Genomic DNA, 27,222 nt, shown 5'->3' with positions numbered 1-27,222 from the left:
TCTGCAATGAAACGCCCAGGAAAAGTGCTGGGAAGAAAGCACCCCGGGACATGCACATCTGGGACTCAGATGTGTCAGAGGCCTGATACTGTGCCCACAGTCTGAAGACACTGTTACCAGGTGGATGTCTACACATGTGTCTTAGAGGAGGAGGAAAGATCCCATCCATAGAGATGATTTCTTCTTCCCTTGACAGGGAACCACTGCATGGAGATAGGCTGAATGGACCTATGGATTTTTTTTGAAAAGAAAGTACCTGTATGAAATGAGGGCTGGGATAATATAATATGCAACTCTGCATACAAATATTTAAAACAAAAAAAGGTTCCTCAAAGAAATGAGAAGTTCTGGCTATCATTAGGAAAAGTCCATGGTATAAATTCCAAAAATGGATTAATTATTATAACTAGAGCAGGAAGGAAAATAGATTAATAGTGAATTAAAGTAGCTTGTTTTTAAGAATAGCTAATATTTTCAAAGTCATTTGAATATTTCTATAATAAGATGCCAACTCTTCTGAATATAATCACTGTATATCAGGAAGGGGAAACTAAAATGAAAATAGGTCATGAAGAAGTATTTTCAGAATAAGCATACATATTTCTAGGTTTATGGATCAAGTCCAGGACACTGTTTTATTATCTTTAATATAACAAAGCAAATCGGTTAATATTTAAAGCATTTGACCTTAAAGCAAATGCTGATTTTCCTAAAAGATAGTGGTCAGACTCTTAAAAAATGAAATGCTATTCTAAAAACAGCCATAGGATCCAAGTGAAGGCTACCCAGTGGAAAACATCCATCTACTATTGCTGTGTTGTAAACATTTTCAAGGCAATAAAAAGCCACTGTGACCACTGATTGGGCTTTGTTTGGAAGATTATCAGCGTTTCGGGCAGAAGTGTTAAAAAGATCATCTGACATTGACGTCACCCTGATGTCCAGGGCTTGGGGTGGCAGGACCTTGAAAGAGCTGAGATTGACAGTCACTGGTCTCAACAGAGGATCTAAACTGCAGTGGGTGGCACAGCCACAGATGGGAATCGGGGGCATGGGGAGGAGGGGCGACACCTTTATGAGAGTGGCATTTCGCCAGCTAGGGGTCACCTCCAGGGATCAGCTGGTCCGCCTGAACTGATGGAGTTGAGTCGGACGCTTAGAGCGATTATATGGCAAATCCTTCAGAACTTGAAGGGTGTTTTGTAAACGACTTAGAGTCCTCTGGTTAATACAACTACATCTCAGCCATAAATAAAGAGAACATCAACCACTAATGGTGCACAGCCTTTACTCCAGAGATTTCTCAATATATGAAGTGGTTTTCTAATTCTTCCTAGGTGGTAGAAATAGATACATTTGTCTTCCATATTGATTTGTTTGGAGATTTACAGGGATGGAAGGTTATGTGTATGTATACATGAAAATATAGATTTTTTTTTAAAACATCATCATCATAACCTAAAACTTAGTACCTTGTGTTTAGAATTTGAGAACACAATTTGTCTGAAGAAGTTTTGTTGTCTGACCTAAGATACATTTCTTCTTCCCATAGTTTATATGAAAATCCATGTTACTATAGCTTATTGTTTTATTAGTTTAAAATATCATAAGAGCTGGGCGTGGTGGCGCACGCTTGTAATCCCCACGCTTGGGAGGCAGAGACAGGAGGATAGCGCAGGTTCGAAGCCAGACGCGCTGGCTTAAGAGACCCCGTTTCCAAATTTTTAAAAGTATAAAAATAAGTCTGGGAGTATAGCCCAGAGGTAGAAGGGTTTCCAAGAAGCCCAGTACCACCAAATAAATAAATAAATAAATAAAATATGTATATATAATAAGAAAATGTATACATATACATGCATGGAACATTTTTAGCCAGTTGTGAGGAAGGCGCATAATTTGAACTATACAGTTTTTCTTTACTTATTTAAAGAAAGGTTTTTTTTTCTATATAGTTATACAGGCTTCATCTCTGATGTCTGTACTGTATTTTATCAAACTTATACAACATACATTTCTTAGTATCACTAACCACAAGAAATCTATTTTTAACCGTGTCAGAAAACATTTGTGTCTGATGTGGCATCCGAGGGCAGCAATGCGAGCTTATAAAATGGACCTTTAGAACCAGGTAGTTCTAAAAAGCCTTCATTCTCTTTGGAATCACCCAGCTTTACCTCTGTGGATACAGCTTGTTATTTCCTCTGACTCACAGGCCACGGACCATCACGATTGCCACACATTTACCACTTTCAACTGTATCCAAACATCACAACTTCATCCAGATCCTACCCATCACATCCCGGAGCCCGTTGAAACCTATATCGCTAATGATACGGTTTAGAGGTGCTCCTCCAACAGAACATGTCCCCTTCTTGTTACAGAGGAGAGTCAGCGTACGCGTGAGGCAGATGACAGGTTTAGAGCCAGGTAAACAGACTGGCTCAAGCCTTGTTCGAATGAGTCGTGTCTTTCAAAGCCATTTTTCTAAGGGGGGAGGTGTGCCACCAACTGTTCCTTCCCTGCTCATTTAGTTCTTGATCTGAAGAAGCGGGACTGCAGTCCGTGACAGGCCTCTATCACGTCTTGTTTCTCCCAAGGGTTCTATGCCTTTCCACGAGCATACCGTTTATGTGTTTTTTATTTGCCTGTTTGGGGTTATCTGATTTGACTTAAATTCTAAAAGAGTGTGGATTGCGTCTCTTTAGCTTACTTTAGGAAGATGTCACCCGTGGGCTTGAGATTGATGTGAAGTAATTATACTATGCTGCCGCACAACTTTTTCTCTTTCTTCACTTTTCTGTGCTATTTCCATTTGTTTGATAGACTTAGAAAAATCTCTGTTGACGTGTGAAGGATAGACTCAAATGCCACCTCCAAGTCTCCTCCTTGCAGGTGAAGTGATGATAGCACTACCAAATTCCAGTGCTTAAAAAAAGCCAGAGCCCTTTCCGGTCATTAACTCATTCATCTCCGCAATAGCTGAGTTAGAAATAACCGGATGCAGGTATCACTGTCATGTTCCAAGCAGATGCTGAGGTCAGCTGGGGTACTTTTAGCAAAAGTCAGGGAGTATTATAGTGGACAGTTCAACCGTGTGTCCAGCGGTGCCACTGAAGTCCAGCTGTGCCAAGTGGCTTGCCCTGTGCTGTCGCGAGGCAGCAGTCCATGGGGATGTGAACTTGGGTCTGGGACTCGGTCATTTTTGCCACATGCATCATACTGCCCCCACGTGTGTCCGTGGCTTGGGGCAGCCAGTGTGCAGGCAGATGAAGGCAGAAGCCCAAAGTAAACCAGCTTAGAGTGATCCGTGGACAAGTTGCCATTCCCCTCTGCACACACATTTAAGTCTGACCCTGGCTTTTCACACTGAGAATTTTCAGCCAGCTCTACACAGACCACTCATTTTTAGTACTAGAATTAATGCAAATAGGCCACATTTTATGGATTTGGACTGTTCTTTTTATCTCATACACGCAGGAAACTTTTCTTCTTTCTTAAAGCGACTCTGGCTCTTAAACTGCAATCCAGGACCTGCTCTGAGCAGAACATGCTAATGAAGTAACTCCTTTAGGGAATTCATTTTAACAAAGAAAAAAAACATTTTTTTTTTAATTTAGGAAAGTCTGAACATTTGAAAGCACTCATCTTGGGGGTCATTGTCTGGCTGGCATCATTGGTTCTGAATCCTCCAGCTGCAGCGCGTTCCTGGTTTAATTGTTTTTCAGACAGCAGGCTGAGTTATAACTCAGAAAACGTGGAGAAGGGAGAGTAATTGAACATCAGAAGCCTTCTAATGCCTTCGAGCCCTGACCCAAGGGCAAGGAAAATGTGTGGCTTCTGAGAAAGATGAAGATAAATGCACCACTCTCAGAATCAGGAGAACCCTTCCTTGCACTCTTGGAGAGTTGGAGAAAGGATTCCTTGTCAGACGAGAGAGGCGCTGAGGCTCAGCTCAGAGAGAATCTCCAGCTGCTGGATTTGGGGAGATACAGTCCCCAAGGAAGCAAAGCCCAGGCGTGTTATCAGAAGCATGCATAACAATGAGTTTTGCTGTTATCAGTTTCCAGACCTGTGAAGGGCGGGAGTTAACACCAGTTAACCCTGGCCCCTGATGAGGACTAATTGCAGGCTGTCCTTGGACAGCCTTGCAGTGGCAAAGAAGGATGCCTGACCCCAGACCCAGCCATGCTGTGTGCCCAGCATCTCCTTAGGAGCCCCTCCAAAAAGCCGGGATCCAGATATACCACAGACTAGAGAGTTCTTTCTCAAAGGGACACACGGTGCCTCCAATTTTAATTTATTTCGATGCACTGCAAATCCATGAGCATTTCTTAACACCCAGGGATGGCTTTGGGGAAACAGAGGTGAGCAGAGAGAGGCGCTTCCCTTCCTACGCCTTCGCCTTTTGACCCAGTTTTTCCTATAATTGTGATATTGAATTTTAATAGTGGAAAAAATTCAAGCCTACAGGAAAAACTGGATGGATAGTATAGCAGCGTTTGTATACCTTATAAGTGAGATTTACCAACTGTCAACAATTTTTTTCTACATTAGCATTTCTTTATATGTATAGTTTGCTTTCTGAGTCATTTGAAAATAACTTGAAGACACGATCCATTCCATAAGAATGAGAGCATTTTCCTGCATAATTGCAGTGAGTGACTTTACCCACTCTATAAAAATATGACATTGATAGGATGGTAGAATACAGCACCTATTCATATTCTCCCAGTGTCCCGGGAATGTTCTTGATGACTTTGTGATATCTGCGATCTACCCAAAAAATCATGCATTTTCTTTAGTTGTCATTTCTATTTAGTCTTTTTTAATCCCCCTTCCAACTCTTTGGTCTCTCATGGTCTTGGCAGTTTCAACAAGTCCAAGAAGCTCACTGGTCAGCTGCCCCACTCTGCATTTGTCTAATGGTTTTTCCTTGATTAGATTCAGGTCAAACGCTGTCAGGAAACATGGCCACCTGGGTGGCGTCATATATTTTCATCTCTAGCATCATATTAAGAGCCATGTAATGTCAATTCATTCTGTTATTGACAGTGTTATTTATTTTATTTTATTTTTTTGGTGGTACTGGGGTTCCTGGAAGCCCTTCTACCTCGGGGCTACACTCCCAGACCTATTTTTTACATTTTTATTTGGAAACAGGGTCTCCTAAGCCAGCGCACGGCTGGCTTCGAACCTGCGCGATCCTCCTGTCTCCGCCTCCCAAGCGCGGGGATTACAAGCGTGCGCCACCACGCCCGGCTCTTATTGACAGTGTTAACCGAGCTCGATCATTTGGCTAAGATGGAATTCATGAGATCTCTCTGCTACTTTTTTCTTTCTTTCTTTCTTTAATTTTTTGGTGGTACTGGGGTTCCTGGAAGCCCTTCTATCTCCGGGCTACACTCCCAGACCTATTTTTACATTTTTATTTGGAAACAGGGTCTCCTAAACCAGTACGCGCGGCTGGCTTCAAACCTGCGCGATCCTCCTGTCTCTGCCTCCCCAAGTGCGGGGATTACAAGCGTGCGCCACCACGCCCGGCTACTTTTTTCTTTAGATATAAACCTAACAGGCGGAGTTTCGCTTTGAAAAAGTATGAATATTCTGCCCCTCCCACAGCATTTTGGCAGTGATTTTAGCACCTGTCAATGGCTCTTGCCCGACCTTTCTATTACAATGGCGCCCCTCTAATTGTCTGCTTTGTCTATGGCCACACACCACCCTGAACACGCCTGATCTCATCCAATTCTCTCTCTGTCTCGCTGCTTCCTTGAGGATTTGGCCTTCTTCTGTGAAAAAGAAGTTTTCTTTTCTCCAACTGCCTATGGGGATCAATATAATGTGATGCCTGCCATCAGAATGATGTATGCTTTTCTCCCAGCATTCTTTGCTATTTCACATTGCCCCGGGTTTGCCTCAGCTCATCCATCCTTTCGGCACCCCTAAATCAGTTTGGGAGGGCTCTTGTTTTCTGGAACAAGATGTTTTAGGCTCAACTTATATTCCGCCTGCCCTAGACTAGAAATCAAAGTCGTCAGCTTTTAATGCAATATAGGCAGCTAAGTCACTTTTAAATAGAAAAGAGAATTATTAATTTGGTCCGTGGCAGGTAGAACATCAAAGATCCATATAGGCTACAAAGTTGACATTTGTGAGTTTAGACTGGGAGGATGCAACCTGCAGAGAAAAGACTGAATTTGTTCTCCAAAGGGGAGGGAGGGAACACATAAAAAGTTTTCATGAAAGGAAGAAATTTCTGATCCTCTCAAGAAAGAGCAAGTAGTATGGTAGCACCGCTGTGTGGGTGGGCTGGGGCCTTGCTTCGATCTGACTCAAATGTTACCTTATTGACAGTCAGGACCCACTAGTTGTTCTTTCACCAGGAAAGGATGTAATCAGATGTGGAATCTAGAGGATCAGGAAGAGAGGTATTGGCTTAGAGAAAGAAGTGCAATCCGGAGGCTAGCTGCCACATGTCCAGGCAGGAGTCTGCTCACCTGTCCCTCATAGAATGAATGTACTTGTAGATTCTCTGGGTCATTTTAAGTTAGGTTTGTTTAGCAGCGCTTACATTGTTTGGTTGTCCTTTATTTGGGGGGGGGGGTACTGAGGATGGAACCCAGGGGCATTCTACTTCCAAGCCACACACTCCCCCGCCCTATTTTTTATTTTTTATTTTTTTGAAACAGGGTTTCACTGAGTTGCAAAGGGCCTAAGTAGCTGAGGCTGGCCAAGAATCATGATCCTCCTGTCTCAGCCTCCCAAATGCTGAGATTACAAGTGTGGACCACCACGTCCGGCTTTGGTTGTCTTTTCTATGGAGTCAGCTAGATGTTTCTCAGCCCTCGGTCTGAGGGTGCTGGACTCAGTCTTCCTCTCGGCCGAATGTCCATGTGGCATTCAAGTGTTTGCTGATCCGTTCATATCATAAGCTGCAATCATTTGGAATGAAGTCAAATACTGGCTTTGAGTTTAATGTTTCCCTTATAACCTGAGACTCTGACCGCACATCTGCATGTGGAATGAAATCAGTATCTGCGTAATCAAGTCAAAAAATAATATTCCTCTTTAGCCAGGCATGGTGGCATATGCCTGTAATCATAGTACATGGAAAGCCGAGGCAGGAAGATTGCAGGTTTAAGACCAGAACTGGCATTGTACGGAGGTCCTCAGCAATTTAGGGAAATCCTGTTTCTAGATAGAAAGGGTTGAAAATGTAGTTCAGAGATGGAGCACTCTTGGGTTCAATCACCAGTATCACAAATAATAATAATTTCTCTGGAAAAAAAAACAAATAACCACAGCCTAAGAGTAGCTCTTGTTTCAACAAACTACATATGCACCATTCAATAAATATAGTGCCCACTAGCTCCATGTCAGGATACATGGATGTAAAAATTGATGTATGCCATCAGTGGGATTTGAAAGACTTAGTATGGAAAAGGAATATAAAATAGATATTAATGATGTTTATTTTGATAGCATATTAAAAATATTTTGGAGCCGGGCGTGGTGGCGTACGCTTGTAATCCCCGCGCTTGGGAGGCAGAGACAGGAGGATCACGCAGGTTCGAAGCCAGCCGTGCGCGCTGGCTTAGGAGACCCTGTTTCCAAATAAAAATGTAAAAATAGGTCTGGGAGTGTAGCCCGGAGATAGAAGGGCTTCCAGGAACCCCAGTACCACCAAAAAAAAATATTTTGGACATGTTGAGTTCTATAAATGTATTGGCATTTTTTTACGTCTTTAATATAACTACTAGAAAATTTCAGTAGACACGTGGTGTCGCGTCCCTCGACCAGCAATTAAGACACGACACGAAGCTCTTCTTGCAAGCCGTTTATTCAGGATACTAGTAATGGCGGAATGGCGAAGATCTGCCTCGTGCAGGGCATTATAAACATTAACTCTCCCAATCACTTCTTGCCACATCTCACTCACTCACTGGCTCACGCTCGTCAGGTCACCACCACGTCATGTGTTACGCAACCCTAGCCTCCAAATATGGAGTTGCTTCCTGCACAGCCATGTGCCTAATCAAGCTCAGAGGCAGGAAGCCAGCGCCATCTTTCAATGGCGGCTCACCACAACGTGGATTACATATTTGTACTTGATTTTGCTGAAACAGATAACAAACTTTCTTACTTTGATAAATGGTCTCAAGCTTGTATTTCTTAAGATCATAATATAAACATAAACACTCCACAGCTCCACACTTAAACTACTCTGATTTTCTGACTTTAAGAAGTAAAAGGGCAATATATGGATTTCACTTTTGAAAAGTTTCAAGAGAAACATTAAGTATAGATGCTATTTTATAAGAAATAACTTAGGAGCCAGGCGTGGTGGCACCTGCTTATAATCCCAGCATTTGGGAGGCTGAGACAGGAAGATTGTGGTTCACAGCCAGCCTCAGCTACTTAGGCCCTTTGCAATTCATTGAGACCCTGTTTCAAAATAAAGAATATAAAAATAAGGCTGGGGGTGTAGCTCAGTAATAGAATTCTCCTGGGTTACCTCCCCAGGACCACAAAAAGAAAAAGAAATAACTTTAAAAACTCTTCCTAGGGTTCGTACTATATTGCAAGTTCACAGCATTTTTTAAAATGCATTACACTATCACATACATGAAGAAGTTCATTTAAAAAGAATTAAAATTGTAAATACCAGTAATAGTGAACTTAAGGTGGAGACAGTATCGCTTTTTTTTTTAATGAAATCCGAGCCGTATTTTCCTGATGTGTACCATTTCCCCAATAAGATCAGAATCTTTGGGAGCACATAGGGCTGTGGAGTATACAGCGGTCCCATGATGTCTCCAACAGTGTGTGAAGTCCAGTATATCTCCCTGAGCTCCAGAACCGAACATAATGTTCCAGGGTGGGCCAGGAGTCCTTAGGTTCATATCATGGGTCCCTGAACATTTGTCCACTATAGAGTTGAGTCTCCAGGGGCTCTGATGTTCTCACGACTCTCCTGATCACGCTACTCCAGCAGGCTGCTGGTGTTTAGAAAAACAATGGTGACCGCTCTCTTTGGAAATCCTCAAGAGAGTGAGCTGGGCCTCTTCAGATGCCTGTGCACCCTCTTTCCCATCACCAAAGGCACTCCTCCTACTTCAATATACAACCCTTTCTGTCTGCCAGGAAGGACCCCCATCATTTTAGCCTGGCTTGAACTTCCATGCCAACCCTTGGTTTGATTTATATAAATCTTTACCTTTCACTAAAATGTAATGGGCAGCAAAGATTATCCAAAATGCCCACCTTAGTCAAACCCTAATAAATACAGCCACCCATCAGTGTCCATACACGATTAGACCCAGAACCACCCATAGGCATCAATATCTAGACACTCAAGTCCTTTATATGGATGGCATAGTATTTGCACAAAACATATGCACACCCTCCTGTGCACCTTATATCATTTCTATATTATTTACAGTACTCAACATAATGTAAATGTTATGTTTGTACTTGTTACACTATACAGTTTAGGGAATAATGTCAAGAAAAAACATTATTTTTTGTTTTTGTACAGGCACCAAGCAAAATATTGTTCTGTGTCCGACACAAAACAAAATATTGTTCTGTGTTTGTTCGATACAGACAAAATTTTTCTTTTCTGAATATTTTTAACCCACGGTTGTTTGAATCCACAGACTCAAAATCCATTTATATGAAGGACCAATAGCATCTGTAAAACAAAAAATGCATACACATACACAGCCCAGTGTGGTTTTAAAAATTTCACAAAAGCCAGCCTGGCAGAGTTAAAAGTTAATCTCACCCTCCCTCTCAGCCAACTGTAAACTAATCACTTGAATTAAGATATTTGCTTATTGTTTAAATCATGGCCTCGCTCTCTTTTTATAAAAAAAAAAACTTGATTTTGTCAACAGAATAATAGCCATAGAAATCATATCAGATGAAAACCTCGGGAACACCTACTGTGTTAGAATTTCTACCATATAATCCACACGACTGAAGTGGCTAGGACTCTTCACATTTTGCCCTTGAGAACACCAAGACCAGAGTTTAAGTAACTGAGCTCTCAGAGCTCGTGAAAGAGAGCACTGGGCTTGAACCTGGGCCCGCCCTGTCGACCTCACCTGGAGGGGCTCAGATTGGCTTGACAGAGCCATGCTTTCTCTGTAAAAGCATCTGAGTCAACCAGCACTAGTGCCGAGGAAGAAAGTGCTTCCCCGTTCAGGTGTTGGAGTATCCGCGGCATCTGGAGGCAACCCTGTGTGCCCGCCACCAGTGTGGGAGGGACACAGCCCCCCCCCCTAGCAGCTTGCAGGAGCAAGGTGGGCAGGAAACCGGGGAGCAGGTGGCCCCCGTTGTCTCCCCGCTGATACAGAAAGAGGCATATTATTGATTGCCACCCAATTGCTACCTTCTGCTTTGTTATCCTGGGTCTTTTCAACCTTGAAAAAAAAAAAAAAAGCTGATAGGACATCACCAAAGGACAGAAAACAGTTTGAGAAAATGGTCAGAAATTATAACATCAGTCAGCGTTTCTCCTCTTTTTAAGTATCTGCTATTTCTCTCAAATATCAAAACTCAAAAGTCAGGCGATGCCTGAGTATCCCCTAACACGCTTCCTGTTACATTTCACTGCAACAAGAAGGTAACCACTATACTTGTTGTCAAGACCACAAGACCATCTGTCCTCAACACTGTTGACCTTAAACAAAGGAGACACTACTTCTAAATCTCAGCAGAGCAGCAATGGAGGGTTTTGTTTGTGACAGGTTGTACTGAGGTTTGTGCTCTCATACACATGTTGAACGTGTCTGTAATTCTTAGTTGTGTCATATGTTAAAAGTAGGACTTGATTTGAATGATTGTTCACCTTAGAGCAACTGTAGTTAGCCATACTCTATTCTTCACAAACCCGAGTCTAGATTTTCTGTAATTCAGCCAGTGTTTTGAAAAAGTCCTCTAAGTGAAGCAGTCTTTCTTCTGATTGCATGTATAGGTTGAACATCTCTAATCCAAGAAACCAAAATGCTCCAAAGTCCAAAATTTTTTGAGCCCCAACAAGACACAAGAGGAAAATTCCATGCCTAACCTCATGTGATGGGAAGCAGTCAAAATACAAGCATGTTAAATATATTGTATAAAATCACCTTCAGCTTGTGTGTATGCTGTATACAAAACATAAATAAATGTCATGTTTAGACTTGGGTTCTATTTCCAAGATACCGCCTTATATACATATACGTGTGTGTGTGTGTGTGTGTGTGTGTGTGTGTGTGTACTCTAAAATCTGAAATATTTCTGATTATAAGCATTTCAGATAAGAGATACTGAATCTGTACTTCATTTCAAGAATAACCCTCCAACATATGAGATGAGAGAATTCAATCTTAATTCTAAATATTTCCCTCAAAATGTTTTCTTCTTCCAATTTTATTTTTCTTCCAAACATAAGATGTTTTGAATTGAACAAAATATATTCCAAAATAATTATAATGATACAGCAAATTGAAATTCATGATTTTATGTTTTAGCTTATTCATCTTTTTAAATTTTTTATTGGTGCATTGTAGTCATACATCTTAGTGGAGTCAAGATGGTAGAGACTTACATGCGCACGTCACTCATTTAGCCCTTATCCTTCTTAATTTCCTATTTTTACTATACTTTCTATAAATCTGGAAATAATAAAATATATTTTCTTACCTTTAGGTAGATATAACTATATAATAATTGGACTTAATGAAACTTTAAATATTACCAAATAAAAGAAAAACGCAACTTAAAAGTATGGCTTATTGTTGCTTTAACTCAAAGAAATGTTTCATCCAAAAAAAAGAGCATCTCCTTATGCGATTTCCTTTACCACTTGAGAACTAATTAAGATGCTAGTGTCTTAGGGAAAACTGTATATAATGCGGGTCTCTACTCCTGAAAACCTCGAATCCACTGTCTGCCTTCGGAAAAATTAGAAAGGAATTAACATCAGATTATGGACTAGAGGAAAGTATTATGCTACTATACTCTGAGACCAGGTTAAAAACTAGAATTTAATCTTATCAGTCCAAAATCTTAAAATGCACTGTAGTAAACTCAGCTCAGTGTATGTCAATGATTCCTCCCGACAGAGATTCCACGTTAGCGTGGGCAGGCCTACTAAACACCCTCCATTGCCTTATGACTGAGTAAATGGTCTAAAGTATTCAAACTCCTCTCCAGCCCCTTCCTTGTTGGCTGTTGAAAAAACCTTGAAACCCTGGTCCTGGAATGGATCTCAGGAAGCCACTTCCCAAGAACCATGATGCCAGGCAAGACCACCATCCAGGAGGGTGGAGTGTCTGTCTCCCAGAAAGGCCAAGTCACCTTATTGGGGACCCCACCACAATCCTGATCCTAACCCACCATCTCTGTTATCATGTCTAGATATGCAGTGTGGTTTGCATATCACCAGTGTTTAGAAACTCTGTATCACCAAAGCCCTAGGTTGCTTAAGAGGCAGGAACTTTTCCCACTGAGTTTCAAGTTACCGTGCTGTGTACATGAGGTCTCTTCTGCATTCCCGCACAGTTCTGGGTTATACGTCCATGTTTGCATTAATAAAGTTTTTGACAACTATTTTTTTAAAAAAAAACTTGAATTTTAATAAATAAACTTTGTGAACTGGTAATATAGAGCATCCTTATCCTGCAATGCCATTTCTGAATTTTTAGTCTCAAGATTTCTTCAGAAAGATAAAAGGCTCCCTCTAGTGGGGAGTGAAGGGTAACCCCTTGAGCTGTAGCTCCACTTTCGATTTGGTCTGGAGGAAAAGAGACTGCTTCTTCCGTCCTTTCATTTTTTCTCCTCACATTTTAACAGAGAAAATATTGAATATCAAAGGATTTCCATGGTATAGTCAAGAGATTAGCATCAATGTTGGTGGAGTGACCTGGTCCTGCATAAGGAATGGTAAAGGTGCCAATCTGTGTCCGGGCACTAACAGAAATATAAATACACAGGTATATGTGTATATTCATGAAATGTATAAATATATAAACTCTAAGTCTGCAACTTTACTTTGGAGCCTTTTAAATTGTTAATAAAGTAATTTAAAGGATTATATATCTCACCTCTTGCTTTTATTTTACAGCTGATTTGAAGTAACTTGCTCAAATCAGACACTTGAAAGTCTATTTTGACCTTTGTGTTTCTTTTACTTCTACGAAAAATAAGCCATGTCCACTGTGCTTTTCTATATAAGGAAAAAAATCTCATGCTTTGCTTTTTTTTTTCTTCAGGAAATTAGCTTTGTGACCCCATCACTTTATACTTCAAACTAAAACTGTATCTCTGTAGGGTTTAATAATGTATAAAATGTTTATTCCAAATCATCAAGGGAAGATAAAAATGTACCAAGGCAAGTACATGAAGGACACATTACACATGTGATTTTTTGTTTTACAATTAGTACAGAAAAAGAAAAGGAAGGAAAAAAAATGTGATGGAATGTAGTATTAGGGTCTAGCCGGGCGCAGTGGCACACTTGTAATCCCAGCATTCTGGAGGCGGAGACAGGAGGGTCACGGTTCGCAGACAGCCTCGGCTACTTAGCAAGGCCCTTCACAACTGAGTGAGACCCTGTTTCAAAAATAAAGAAAAAATTCAGCCGGGCGTGGTGGCGCACGCTTGTAATCCCCGTGCTTGGGAGGCTGAGACAGGAGGATCGCACACGTTCGAAGCCAGCCTCAGCTACTTAGTGAGGCTCTCAGCAACTCAGTGAGACCCTGTTTCAAAAATAAAATATAAAATATGGCTGGGAGTATATCCCGGAGGTAGAAAGCCTCTGGGTTCCACCCCAGTACCACCAAAAAATAAATAAATAAAAATAAAAAATAAAAATAAAAAAATAAGAAAAAATTAGGGCTGGGGGTGTCACTCAGAGGTAGAATGCCCCTGGGTTCCATCCCAGTACTGCAAAAAAAAAAAAAAAAAATAGTGGTATAAATGCTCAAATGGTAAATAACCAGTTCCAAGAAGAATGGTTTGTAGCAAGTTATAGAAATTTTAAATCTTAGACTCTCCCATACTTATTTAGCCTATTCTACTTCATAGATCCACTGTCAAAGTGTGTGATCTTTGGTAAATATCAACAAAGCGGTCTATGCAGGAGAAAGTTGGCCTCTCACTAATTTTTTTTTCTTTCTTTTTTACAGAAAATGACATGCTTGCCTTTGGAACGCTGGTCAGTACATCTAACACCTACGATGGGTCTGGTGTTGTGACCATAGAGACTGACCATCCACTCCTCTGGACCATGGCCGTCAAAAGCTAACCCACTGATGTGGCCATCACTGTATACCTCTGCCTTACCTGACTGATCAATAATGTAATGCCTAACATGAAAATTCACCTGGGTTTGCAGAAATCTAAACTACTCTATGGAAGCCAATGATTTTTAAAGACGTTAGGGCCTGGTGTGCTGCCTCCTGGTAGGCCACTTACCTGCATGCACAAGACCTTGGGTTTGATCCACATCACCACAGAAAATAAGAGATATTAATATTTACATAATCTGATTGAAACTATAAATAACAGATCTCAACTTTATAGTGAGGGAAAAATTACATGTTGTGAAAGTAAATCGGCTCTATTGTATGCATATGAAAAGCTAAAGTGATTATTCTGTTATAAAGTTCAATATTGATCATCAGATTTAATCTTCTCATTTATCCCAGAAAATTGTTTTGGAAGAACAGACTCTGGTTGAGGTTCCTCATGGAGTCTAGCATATCCTTCAATTCCTGACAGTGACGTCTGCCTCAGTATCTTCTGTTGCTAGATTCCTCTGTACAATACCTATTACCTTTTACCTGTGTAAAGAAATTCTTCCAGACTGGTGTATTGGAAGTGTACCATTTCACTCTGGCCTTATTACTGTCTTTAGCTTTATCTTTTAAAAGTAAATCAAGCCGGGCGTGGCGGCGCACACTTGTAATCTCCGCTCTTGAGAGGCTGAGACAGTAGGATCGCGCAGGTTCGAAGCCCACCTCAGCTACTTAGTGAGGCTCTCAGCAACTTAGTGAGACCCTGTTTCCAAATAAAGTATAAAATAGGTCTGGGAGTGTAGCCCGGAAGTAGAAAAGCCCCTGGGTTCCACCCCCAGTACCACAAAAATAAATAAATAAATAAATCAAGAATTATTGACCTAGTGGTTAGAATTACAGACATGTAGCTACGTAGGTGTAGGTGAAAGATAAATGATAACTTGTGATGCCTGTTTACATGTGAATCCCCAAACTCGAGAGCAAGTTTGGTAAGCTTCTAGTGAGTGACACAACTTATCCTCATTACAACCTAGACCAGAAATGTTGCACACAGAGAGGGTCAATTGAATGGTGTGTGTGATTTTTTTTTTAACATACCTCAGACCAAACAAAAGTTGGTTTATAGGCCACAAGTTTATTCAAATGACCAGAAAATGGGTCTCTCTATGGGGACCAATAAATATTGTGTAGAGAGAGCTGAGGCCCAAAGCCTGTGTTTTTGTTTTGTCCACCAATCACCTAAGTTTCCTGGACCCTTTTCTTAGCTGTAAAATGGGAGGGACTGGGTTCATTGTGCCATACAAACCACAGTTTATGGCAAGCCTACCTACTGTGGTCCACGTACATACAATGCCTATGTCAGTGTGAGGAAAGTGACCAACAACTGTTTTCTTTTTGGTGCTATCACAGAGTGAGGCTCAAATTGTAAATAGTAAGGAAAAGGAGATCGGTTATATTAGCATGCAATTCTGAACGGATAATTACTAGAAGTAATTTTTAAGTATTTTATGCAAATGTATGTGTTATTAAAATCCAGGTGTCAAATAAAATGTTTACTTATCAATGTGTATGTCCGTGGCCGGTTTTTAAGGACATAATCTATTTTTAATGACCTGAATTTCATTAGGACCAATCTCTCATAATCAGTGTTTCTGTATGAAAAGATTTGCGCAATGAATTAAAAGCTCCCATCTGAGCTGGGTGTGGGGACACACGCCTGCAATCCAGTACTTGGGAGGCTGAGACAGGAGGATCATAGGTTTGAAGCCAGCCTCCGCAACTTAGCGAGACCTTCGGCAATTTAGTGAGACCCTGTTTCAAAATAGTAAAATAAGATTCGAAGTATAGCTTAGAGTTAGAATGCCGCTGTGTTCAAACCCCAGGACTACGGTAAATAAATAAGTAAATAAATAAGGCCGGGGATATAGCTTTGAGATAAAATGCCTATGGGTTCAATCCCCCACACCAAAAAATAAATAAATAAATCTGATATCAGAGAGCAACCTACAACCATTAAAACTTCTTCTGGCTAACTCCTTCTAACTTCTCTTTACCACCCCATCTTTTTCTACAGGACAACTTGCAAATCATTTATCTTCTTTTTCATCCATCCTAAATCTTATAAGCTAAACAGGTGCACTGCTTTCTGATTATAATAGATGTGACAATCGGGGTCCAGTAAGACCCCATATAAACCTCTGGTGCACGTGATTGAGAGCTTCCATTGAGGAAGGCTGGAGGAAATACTAAGAGTACTGGACTGCATCCTGAAGTCAGATGAGAGATTATAATTCATAATCATAACTGTGAAATACGTAGCTGAGACGATTGTTAGGAAGCCCGAGGAGCAGTCAAGCACCGGCTCCCTTGTTGATTGATTCATTTAATTCTTCACCTCCAGGAGAATGTTCTTCAGAATTCCAACTGCTGCCCCAAACAATTGATGCAGGGATGATGGAAATGAGAAGGAAGGAGGAGGAGTGATTTTTCTATGTCACCGGGAGCTGAGGCTCAGTCGTGTTCATGTAATATATAAAAGAAATATGCCCATCATTTTAATATTTGCTATCAAAGAATACATGCACTGTTTACCCTGACGCACTTACCAGTGTTAACCCATGTGTACTTATCATTTGCTGAGCACTGGGGGAGGGGAGGAGACATTGGGACATCACACACCACCGCCTGCCAATCATGCTGGAGCCATCAGAGCCCCCTGGACTTTTCTTAAGGCAGAGGCCACCATTCCCAGTCCCTACTGGGCTTCTGGAGAACTAGCTACGTGTCTTGTTAGTTGACCACTTCCTTTTCCTTGAAACTACCCAAGGGCAATTTCTCTCCTCATTTGCTACCCCACTGTGTTATTTAAAGAAGTCTCCGCTTATTACTATATAGCAACAATACGAGCCTGCGGATGTTAAGATCTCAGGTGCACATGAACTCTGAGCCCCCAAAAGAGGCCCTCTTTGCCCAGCCCTGCTCAGCTTGAATCCTGAACTCTGGATTGTGGGCATAAAAGAGAAACCAAAATTGGACCCTGCTGGGAAAGTAACCTGTGCTCCTTGACCTTCTGGCTTGAGTTTCTTTTTTTCCCTAGGTAGGGTTATAGCCTTTATAAATCTAGAACCTGCTGTCCAAAAGGACACCGGGCAGCCTAAATCACCGATTAGTGAAAATGTGCTGTGGTCACTCTTTCCTTCAGACTCCAGGAAAAGAAAAAATGGCTACAGTCCAGTGGTTGGAGTCTTGACTGTGGGATACAGTAAGTCATGGGTGCGCTATGAGGATCTGGGGTAGAGGTGGGAGCTGGCCTGGCAGAGAAATGCATTTTTATGCCAGGCATGATGGCACACACTTGTAATCTTAGTACTTGGGAGCCTGAGACCGGAGGATCGCAGGTTCAAGGCCAACCTCAGCTATTAATTGAGGCCCTCTGCAACTTAGTGAGACCCTGTTTCAAAATAAAGAATTAAAAAAAAAATAGGGTCAGGGATGTAGCTCGGAGGTAGAATGCCCCTGGGTTCCATTCCTAGTACCACACACACACAAAAAGTAATACATTTTTATTCTTTGCTTTCTGAGGATGGGAACTAGTGCTTTTCACTAGTTACAGAGAATCCCTCAGAGCAGAGGAGGTGGACATAGCCTGGCTGTCCATAAAGCTCAAATGCCTGAGCTTTCGTGTCTTGCTTTCTGTGCAGGGAATGTGCCTTAGGTCAGACTTTGGTGGGTGCAGCCGACCTTGCTCGCTACTCTCACAGGAGTTCAGGCTTCCCAAGATGGCACATGGATTGCATGTAATTAAGACTGATGATGTGCCAAGTCAGTGAAGCGTGAGGATTGATTCTCCTCTCCCGACAGGATCTGTCATTATAAGGGGATAGGGTCTCAATGGCAATGTTCCAACTGTATTCATCATGGCCCACAGGAAATACATTTTACCTTGTGACCTAGCCCAGAGAAAAAGAGAGAGAGAGAGAGAGAGAGAGAGAGAGAGAGAGACCTTTAAAGTACTCTGATAATTTTATCCTAAATTGAAAAACATACACAGAAGTATAAAGTACCAAAGCAAAGAACAGAATGCATAAAGGTATTTTTAAAAAATGTGTGTGTGTGTGTGTGTGTGTGTGTGTGTGTGTGTGTGTGTGTGTACACATACATACCAGGGTCCTGCAGTGAGGACATACCAATCTCTTAAATTCAGAATTATCAGAGCATATTTTTGAAAGCTGTTTCCTTGTGGAAATTAAAATGAAAGCCAGAAGGCTGAGCCATTCCTGGGAGTCAGTGTCCACAGACTGGAACATTCCTGCCCTGTACAACACAGGCTCACCCTCCTTTCTCATAGCAGATTTCACTTATCAATCATAATTTTCTTTTGTGATGAGGCCTAGCCCGAGCCTTAGAATCCATCTCCAGACAGCTCTGCAGGCAGACATCTCCAATTACTCTCCACTGGCTTGAGGCTAATGTGTGATTTCACCACCAATGGGCGACTTTACCACCATCCACAAAGCTGCTCTGTCTACACCCAGGAAAGAGGTCACAGCAACATCGCTCTTATTTCCAGCTAATGGGTAAATCAACACAGCCAAGGCCTTGCTCCCTGTGTACTAAAAGCAAGGACTCTGCACACCGTGAAATAAAGACTAATCCCACCCCTGCAAATAACTCAAAACACATAAACAGAGCCCCGAGATCATCCACAGTTGAAAGTAAAATCATTTTCATGATAGACATACAAGCTGCTCCCTGAGAACCAAGAAATCTAAGATATAAAATACTGGGTTAGTCCACAGGCTGAAAGGGGTTTTAATAGTCAAAGGATTGATAAAAAAAAAAAGGTTATCAATAATTCCTTCATGTTTATTTGTTAGAAATACCTTTGTCTATGGCCATACCACCCTGAACACTCCCCATCACACCAGGTCTCAGAAGCTAAACAGGATCAGGCCTGTTTAGTAGTTGGATAAGGGGGAAAATCGTTTAAAACCTAAAGAGCTAATTGTAATAGCCAACTATATTTTTGAGAAAGAAACATGGGAAATTGTGAGTACAATATTCTGACAAAGAGTGAGCAGAATCTCTGAATGACATATTAGTGTTATGTTTAGATGTTTAACATTATGAATCCTGCGCTAGAATAGAAACCCCTTGGGTATATAGGCCTTTTGTCTTTCTTGTCATCTGCTCTGGCCTCTGCTCCTAGCATAGGACCTTGTCTACCTTGCTTGTATAATAAAAACTTGTGTAGTGCCACCTGTCTGCTTGTCCACTAGCCTCTCCTCGTTGTGCCTGGAAACTTGTTCTTCCTTGATCCCTAGCCATGCATGCTTTAGAGAAGTTACACTAACATCCCCCTTCAATAGGTTCCTCAGTCTAAAGATGAATGTCCTAATTCGAGATTGCCCGGTTGGTTGACCAGACCTGCTTAATACTCCTGTTCACTCACATGTCTGAAGAGGGAAGTTAGGTGCAGAGCCCCAAGGCCAGGCTAGAAGGCATGGTCCCACGCCCAACATGCAAGTAGCAACAACGGGAAACCAGAAGGCCAAGGAGTTTCCAGCTGCTCAAACAGGAAAAGGAGGTAGGAAAAGCCCTGAAGCAAGAAACAGTAGAGGTGTGAAGCCTGGGCTTGGACTAAAAGAATGAAAGTCAAAGTAAAGGGGAAGAGCAGGAGCAGCCTGCCTTGACAGGACAGATAGAGTAAGAGGCCAGAAGAGAAAATTTTCAGCATCAGAAATCTTGAAGCTGGAGCAATCTCCAGATGTGGCGGTTCAAGGCATGGCTGTGGCCCTTGGGAGACACAGAGGACAAAGACAAGAATGTGTTTTTTCAAATACTTCCAGACCAGACTGTTCAGTGCTCCGCTCTACTATATATTGTGGCTAAATCTTACATATCCCACAAGTTAAGCCCTTAACATCCATATGAAATTAGCCAGAGGAGTCTAAAATCATACAAAGTGGGTCATCTCCAATTGAGTTTCCCGACTATACCTCATTATTTGTGATTCTGATTCAGTGCCCTTTATGGTATGAATAAATAGCGCCATTACCTAGCTTTCAAAATATTACTCATGCCAAAAATAATTATTTTTAAAAACCTCTCTTGTCCAACAAGTATTTTATGTCACTTTTATTAACACATTCAGCAAGTATTTGTAGGCTTGTATGAATATGTCCCTGACCTATGAGAACATTCCACTCACCTGTCCTTCATAGAAACCCCTATGCTTTGTCCTTCCACATCTTGCTGGATAACCCAGATAACTTTAAATAATATCACTTAGGAAATTTAAAAATTGCCAGGTATGGTGGTACAAGCCTGCAATCCCAGTACTTGGGAGACTGATACTAGAGGATCAGTTGGGAGGTTCAAGGCCATCATAGGGAAATTTAGAGAGACTGTGTTTCTAAATAAAAAAATCAAAAGGACTTGGTGGTGTAGCTCAGAGGCAAAGTACTTCTGGCTTCAATTCCCAGCTCTTAAAATAAAAAGAAAAATTTAATCATCACTAAAATAATAAGACTTTTGATACTATGGCTCTTAAGACCAATATATGAAGGACCTGAAGGATTCCTTAGAGTCATATAGAGGTTTGACTTTTTTATACTGGAGGAAATACTGAAAGTCTCACTGATACTCTCTATCAACCTTATTAATTGAGAAATACCATTCACTCTAACTTTCGCTCCCTATTCACACACACACACACACACACACACACACACACACACACTCACAATTTCCGTGGCCCCAATGGCCCACACATTCTGCTATTTTATTTCTTGCTCCTTAAAATTCAGGGAAGCCTACATGAATAATAAGATGGAGAGAAATGGGGCAGAAAGTTGTTGGGCTCACTTGTACTCGGTGAATTTATTATGCATATTTAAAAATTGACCTTTTAGTCCAAGTTTTTATCCAATTCCATCACAGAGAATGGGAAACAAGGTCAGTTTGGGTATTTGAATACTGGTGGCATTAAACAATGAGTTTTCATGAGGAAAAGTCACAGATTAAATAATGAAGAGGCCAACGGATCCTTTTTAAGACCAAATGGAGGAAAAATAGAGTTTTTTGAGAAGGGAGGTTAGGGGAAATTTTTGCAAAAAAGAAGAAGAAGAAGAAGAAGAAGGAGGAGGAGGAGGAGGAGGAGGAGGAGGAGGAGGAGGAGGAGGAGGAGAAGGAGAAGGAGAAATGAGAAGTCTGCCCTAGATCTTAAAAGGTGAAATCATTTTCATAATTTTTCTAGATTAGGTATCTCTACTAATTGTGTATTCATATGAATATATACATAGTATTCATCACACGGATGCTGTTGTTGTTCATTACTGTTTCAGGGATGACTAGCTTTCCACAAGGTGCTCTAAGGCTTAGCCTTTCCTCCAGATAGATGTATAATCTATAATAGCACTAAAATCAAGTAAGTCATGTTGGGGTCAAAGGGGACAGGATAAATGCATTGATGACAAAGAACTAGGAGTTACGGAAGCCCTAAGTTATCGAACTTTTCATCTATTTATAATCAAACCTCTCAAAAGAGCTGCATATGCCAGAAGCCTTTTGTGTTCTTTATGGGAGGTATATTTCATCTCAGACAAAAATCTTCTAACAATGGTGTCCTCTAAAAATCCTAGAGAAGACTCTCACTCCAGACATGGCAAGCTTCCTGGGAAGAGAAGTATTCAATCCAACCCCAGACAAACACTTGTGGAGATCTGGTCTCTAAATTAACCTCTGAGAATCTATGTTGAGTAACTCCTCAAGAAATCCAAGACTTAGCAGGGCGTGGTGGCGCACACGTTTAATCCCAGCATTTGGGAGGCTGAGACAGGAGGATCGCAGTTTGAGGACAGCCTCAGCTACTTAGTGAGCCCCTCTGCAACTCAGTGAGACTGTGTTTCAAAAAAAATAAAGAATAAGGCCGGGTGTGGTGGTGCACGCTTGTAATCCCCACGCTTGGGAGGCAGAGACAGGAGGATCGCGCAGGTTCGAAGCCAGCCGCGTGTGCTGGCTTAGGAGACCCTGTTTCCAAATAAAAATGTAAAAATAGGTCTGGGAGTGTAGCCTGGAGGTAGAAGGGCTTCCAGGAACCCCAGTACCACCAAAAAAATAAATAAATAAATAAATAAAAAATAGGGCTGAGGGTGTAGCTCAGAGGTAGGGTGCCCCTTGGTTTCATCCCTAGTACTGCAAAAAAAAGGTGGGGGGGGAGTAAATCCAAGACTTGATGCCAACATCAAGTTGGAGGGACAGGATGCATGTACATGCTACCTTCTAGGTGTGTGACTCAGCTAAAGTAAAGTAAAAGTAAAATTTTGTGCTCTTTACAACTATATTCTTATGGTATCATTAAAAATATACTAATGTTGCATCTGCTAGTGAGTAGGATATTTATGGCTGGGGAAGTATTTGATCCATGAAGAAATGAATATGAAAGAGGGCCCATGAAAATGAGTTTCCATCCTTACAGGAGAGTTCCATAGCCCCAGGCAGGACACCAACTATGGTCACCCAGCAATCCACATACTCCTCTGATAGAGGATTAATATCTAGAGCATAAAAAGAACTCAAAAAGCTTCATGCCCCCCCCAAAATACTTAATGTAAAAATGGACTATTGAAATGAAGAGACACTTCTCAAAAGAAGAAATACAAATGACCCATGAACATATGATAAGATGTTGAACATCACTATCAATCAGGGAAATGCAAATCTACTCTGGGATTCCACTTAGCTCCAATTATAGGTGATCAGGAGCATTCAGGGTGATATGGCAAAACACGAAACTCCAATTAAAATGGTGATCATCAAGAAACCAACAATAATAACTGCTGGCAAGGATGTGAGGAAATATGAACTCTCATACACTATTAGCAAGATTGCAAATTAGTACAGCCACAATGGACCTCACTACGGTAGTTCCTCAAAAGACTGGGAATGGAACCACCATAGGACCCAGCTCTACCATCCCTTGGTGTATTTCCAAAAGAATTGAAGTCAGAATACTATAGCTATACATGCATACGTATGCTTACAGCAGCGTAATTCAAAAGAGCTAAACTATGGAATCAACCTATAGAACCATCAATAGAAACATGGATAACAAAAATGTGTGTGCACACAGTGGAATTTTACACAGCTATAAAGAAGAACAAAGCGATGTCATTTGGAGCACAATGGATGGAACTAGAGAGTAATATTAGGCTAAGTGAGATGAGCTAGTCTCAGAAGGTCAAGGGTCATATGTTTCCTCAAATATATGGAAGGTAGAATGACAATAGATAGAAAAAAGGACTTCAGATAAATGAACAGAGAAGCCAGTAGAAGAGTGGAAAGAATTGGGGGAGAGAGATCAGGAGGGAAAAGTGAGGGTTGAGGACAGGCACAGTTCAAAGAAAGTTAACTCCTTACAAGAAGGTTTCACTATTAGAAAAACTGCTATTTTTAATTTTTCTATTGACCTCACTTCTACTATCAGCTACCACCCGATTTCTTTATTCTTCTTAGCAATAACTGACCTCTTGTGAAAACTTGTCTAAGTGTATTCTAGTTCCAGTTTTCTTTCATTTGAGTCTTATACCCCCGCCAACACTCCGTAGCCTCACTACTCCACCAAAGGCCCTGTCTTTAAGGATACCAATGACATCCCTGTGGCTAAAGCCAACGATCAAGCCTGTCTGCATTGAGCTCGGCCTATCAGGTCAGTGTTCAGCACAATGAACACCATGCCCCCCTCCCCCCCGCCCTGATGTTCCTCCTGCTCCCTAGCCGCTCTTCTCTGTATTCTTTCTTGGTTACTCATCTTTTCCTCCAGCCTTCTAATGCAGGGCAACTCCTAGGCGAGACCTCATCCTGTTCTCCATCGCTTTATCTGCACCCTCTCCAAATAATCTCATCTAATACTTAGGGCCTTGAATTGTCTTCTAGGCATCTCCACCAGTGAATCTAACAGACTTTCCCCATCAACATGTCCAACTCTGAACTTCTGCTTTTCTCCCAGAACTGCCCCATCACCTACCTTCCCCATCTCAATTGACAACAATCCCAATCTTCCAGTTATTCCTGCCAATCCATTGAGTGTGCTAGTCTCCCCTCTCTCACATGCTTGCTAGCTTCACTTCCAAAGTGTACTTTGTTTTGTTTTGGCCTAACTAGACACTTCCCACAAATGGTCAGAAAATATATGAAAAAATGTTCAACATCAATAGCAATCAAGGAAATGCAAATCAAAACCCTGAGATTCCATCTAACTCCAGTGAGAATGGCTGTCATCAAGAATACAAACAATAATAAATACCTGAGAGGATGTGGAGAAATGGAAACCCTTATACATGGTTGGTGGAATTGCAAATTAGGGCAGGTGCTACAGAGATCAGTGTGGAGGTTCCTCAGAAGATTGGGAATGGAACCACCATACGACCCAGCGATACCGCTCCTCAGTATCTTTAAAAAAAAACTGAATTCAGAATACTGTAATTATGCATGCACATCCATGTTTATAGCAGCACAATTCACAAAGTGTACTTTGAATCTAACTGCTTCTCCCCATCTTCACCATTATCCATCTGTTCCAAGCCACCAGGATCTCACGTGAGTTACTGCACCAGCCTCCCATCAATCTGTTGCTTCTCCCTTATCCTCATCCCTGACTCTTCTCAGCACTATGACCATGTCCAGTCAGGCCATTTTCTGCCTGCCCTGAGATATCTTAAGGAAAAAGCCAGTGTTTACAATGATGAAAATGCCCAGAGCTTTGCAACATTATGTGATGCTCTCCCCTGCCTACTCTAGCCAAGCTTCCCAGGCCGCCTTGCTAATCCCCAAACACCCACTCACACTCCTCCTTAAGCCTTTGCTACAAACCAGGACTCCAAGGTGCTTCAACCCAGTATGTAAACGTGAGTTTTCCCTAATGATGCTAGATAGAATTAGTGATGAACAAAGTAAACCAAATAAGATACTATGTCATTTGAGTCTCTCAATAATTATTTCCCTGTGTTGCAAAAACAAACAGTTCAAAATGAAATATCCCCATCCAAACTATTCCCCTGGCATGGTAATCAAGACTTTGGCTTGATCCAATAATTAACTGGACTAAAATCCCGTGCCCATTTTCCTGCAGTTCTGCCAGCAAATTGATAACCTCAGGCAAATTTTAATTAGCACACTTCAAGATAGGTTTGCTGAATCAGTCAACTATGAAATCACTTCGCCCAAATGATGAAGTTCAAATTGCATTTCAAGTCCATCCCCTGCTTCTACTACACAAGCTTACCAGCACTCCAGGATGGGTAACTGCCATGTCTGCCAGCCCATGTCTTCAGATGCACATAGCACAGTGTACACGCCAGTTGGTATGCCTCTTGCCGCTGTTTCAAGTGGTCCACCAGCCATTTGGGGCTGACATTTCTGGCTCCATTCACAACCTGAGGACAGCATTTAAAGATAATCCTCACATGTCCAGGTACATCATCAGTGTTCATTATTTATTTGATACTGGGGAGTGAACCCAGGGGCATTCTACCTCAAAGCTAACTTGCAGCCTTTTTTATTTTTTACTTGAGAACAGGATCTCACTAAGTTGCTGAGTGTCCCACTAAGTCTCTGAAGCTGGTTTCAAACCTGCAATCCTCCCATTTTAACCTCCCAAGTACTAGGATTATAGCCATGTACCACCATGCCCGGCTATCTGTGTTCATTGATAGAAGAAAATCTAAGGCTTGCTTTAGTAAAACAAAAAACAAACAAACAAACAAAAAACCCTGTTTGACACGTGTAACTGTCAGGGAAGCTGTGCGGACTCATAGGAGGGGTCTCCAAAAGACTCCAATAACTCGCTCAAAGTTAGTGACAAAGGCAAATTCAGATCACAGGTCACCTGACTGTAAGTCAAGTACCACTACTCCAGTACCACCACCACACCTGGCCTCCATCCCTCTGGCCACCTCCCTCCGTGTCTTCCTTTCTCAAGTTTTACTTCCCTTCATCTGTGGCCAGATCTGCTTCCAATATAAACCTGCTTGTGTCACTCTTTGCCTACATGGCTTACGACTGCCGCCAGACTGAGGTCAAGGGCATCCTGCAAAGCTCCGTGTCACCTGTGCTTCACCTCCCTCTCCATCTGCACACTGTACTCCAGTTTTCTAAATGTTTGAATTTGTTTCCTCTCCATGGGACAAGAGGACCCTGGAGCCGTGGCCCAGGAAAGGGGAAGACGTGCAATTCAAATATTGTGATATTAATCACTCTGTCCTATTACAGTATCTTTTTCTTACACTCTAGATGGTTCTACTACCCAGAGCAAACAGATCATTTTCCTTGTTTTATGTGATTCTTTTGGATACTGGTAAGGAAGATGTCAACCTAGGGAAAGCAGACCAGGCATTTGGTATCATTGAGATGTACCTTTCCACTTCTCTCTTTCACAAGTTCTTCACTTACGTGGCTGTCTTCTGACAAAGGGAGACAAAGCTTCTTTGGCTCGAATTCTCCTCAAAGGATCTACTGGAAGAGTCGATGGTTTCTAGATCTCACACCTAGCCTGCAATTGGTAGGATTATACAGTAGCTATGGCTGGCAGTCAGGACTCTAGTAGTCTTGGCCTCAAAGCTGTTCTCAAGAGCTAGGAACAGACTTACACATTCTCAGAGCTGGGAAGAACCCTAGAAGACACTGAATCTGCTGCTTAAATCCTCTTTTGTTAATAAGCAGCCATATTTGAAAATCTCAAGACTCTACATCCATGCCCTATTATAAACAGGCATACATTTTCAAATTCCCTAAGGCACTGCAACTATTTCAGAACATTCTCAGGCATCCGAGCATACAGTCCATAAAAGACATGAGTCTAATTTATTTATTCAACAGTAAAATACATATGTCACACATTTTTCCCACCAGATGGCAGCCAAACCTTACTAAAATACAG

The 27,222-nt window shown here is 41.6% G+C and overlaps 1 protein-coding gene across 2 annotated transcripts in view; it reads left to right on the top strand.

The window, feature by feature from the left end:
* Positions 1-14,293, top strand: part of TPK1 (thiamin pyrophosphokinase 1) — a gene marked incomplete at both ends in the record, with an annotated part of 365,721 nt that extends 351,428 nt beyond the window's left edge. For both annotated transcript variants that reach the window (XM_080701459.1, XM_080701458.1), the window contains one exon: positions 14,175-14,293. In XM_080701459.1, the coding sequence (XP_080557585.1) occupies positions 14,175-14,293 (119 nt within the window). The remainder of the gene's footprint in view (positions 1-14,174) is intronic.
* Between the last annotated feature and the right edge of the window lie 12,929 nt (positions 14,294-27,222).

The sequence above is a fragment of the Muscardinus avellanarius genome (assembly GCF_963383645.1).
Source record: "Muscardinus avellanarius genome assembly, chromosome: 9".
Lineage (NCBI taxonomy): Eukaryota > Metazoa > Chordata > Mammalia > Rodentia > Gliridae > Muscardinus > Muscardinus avellanarius.
This window is presented reverse-complemented; position numbering and strand designations above follow the sequence as displayed.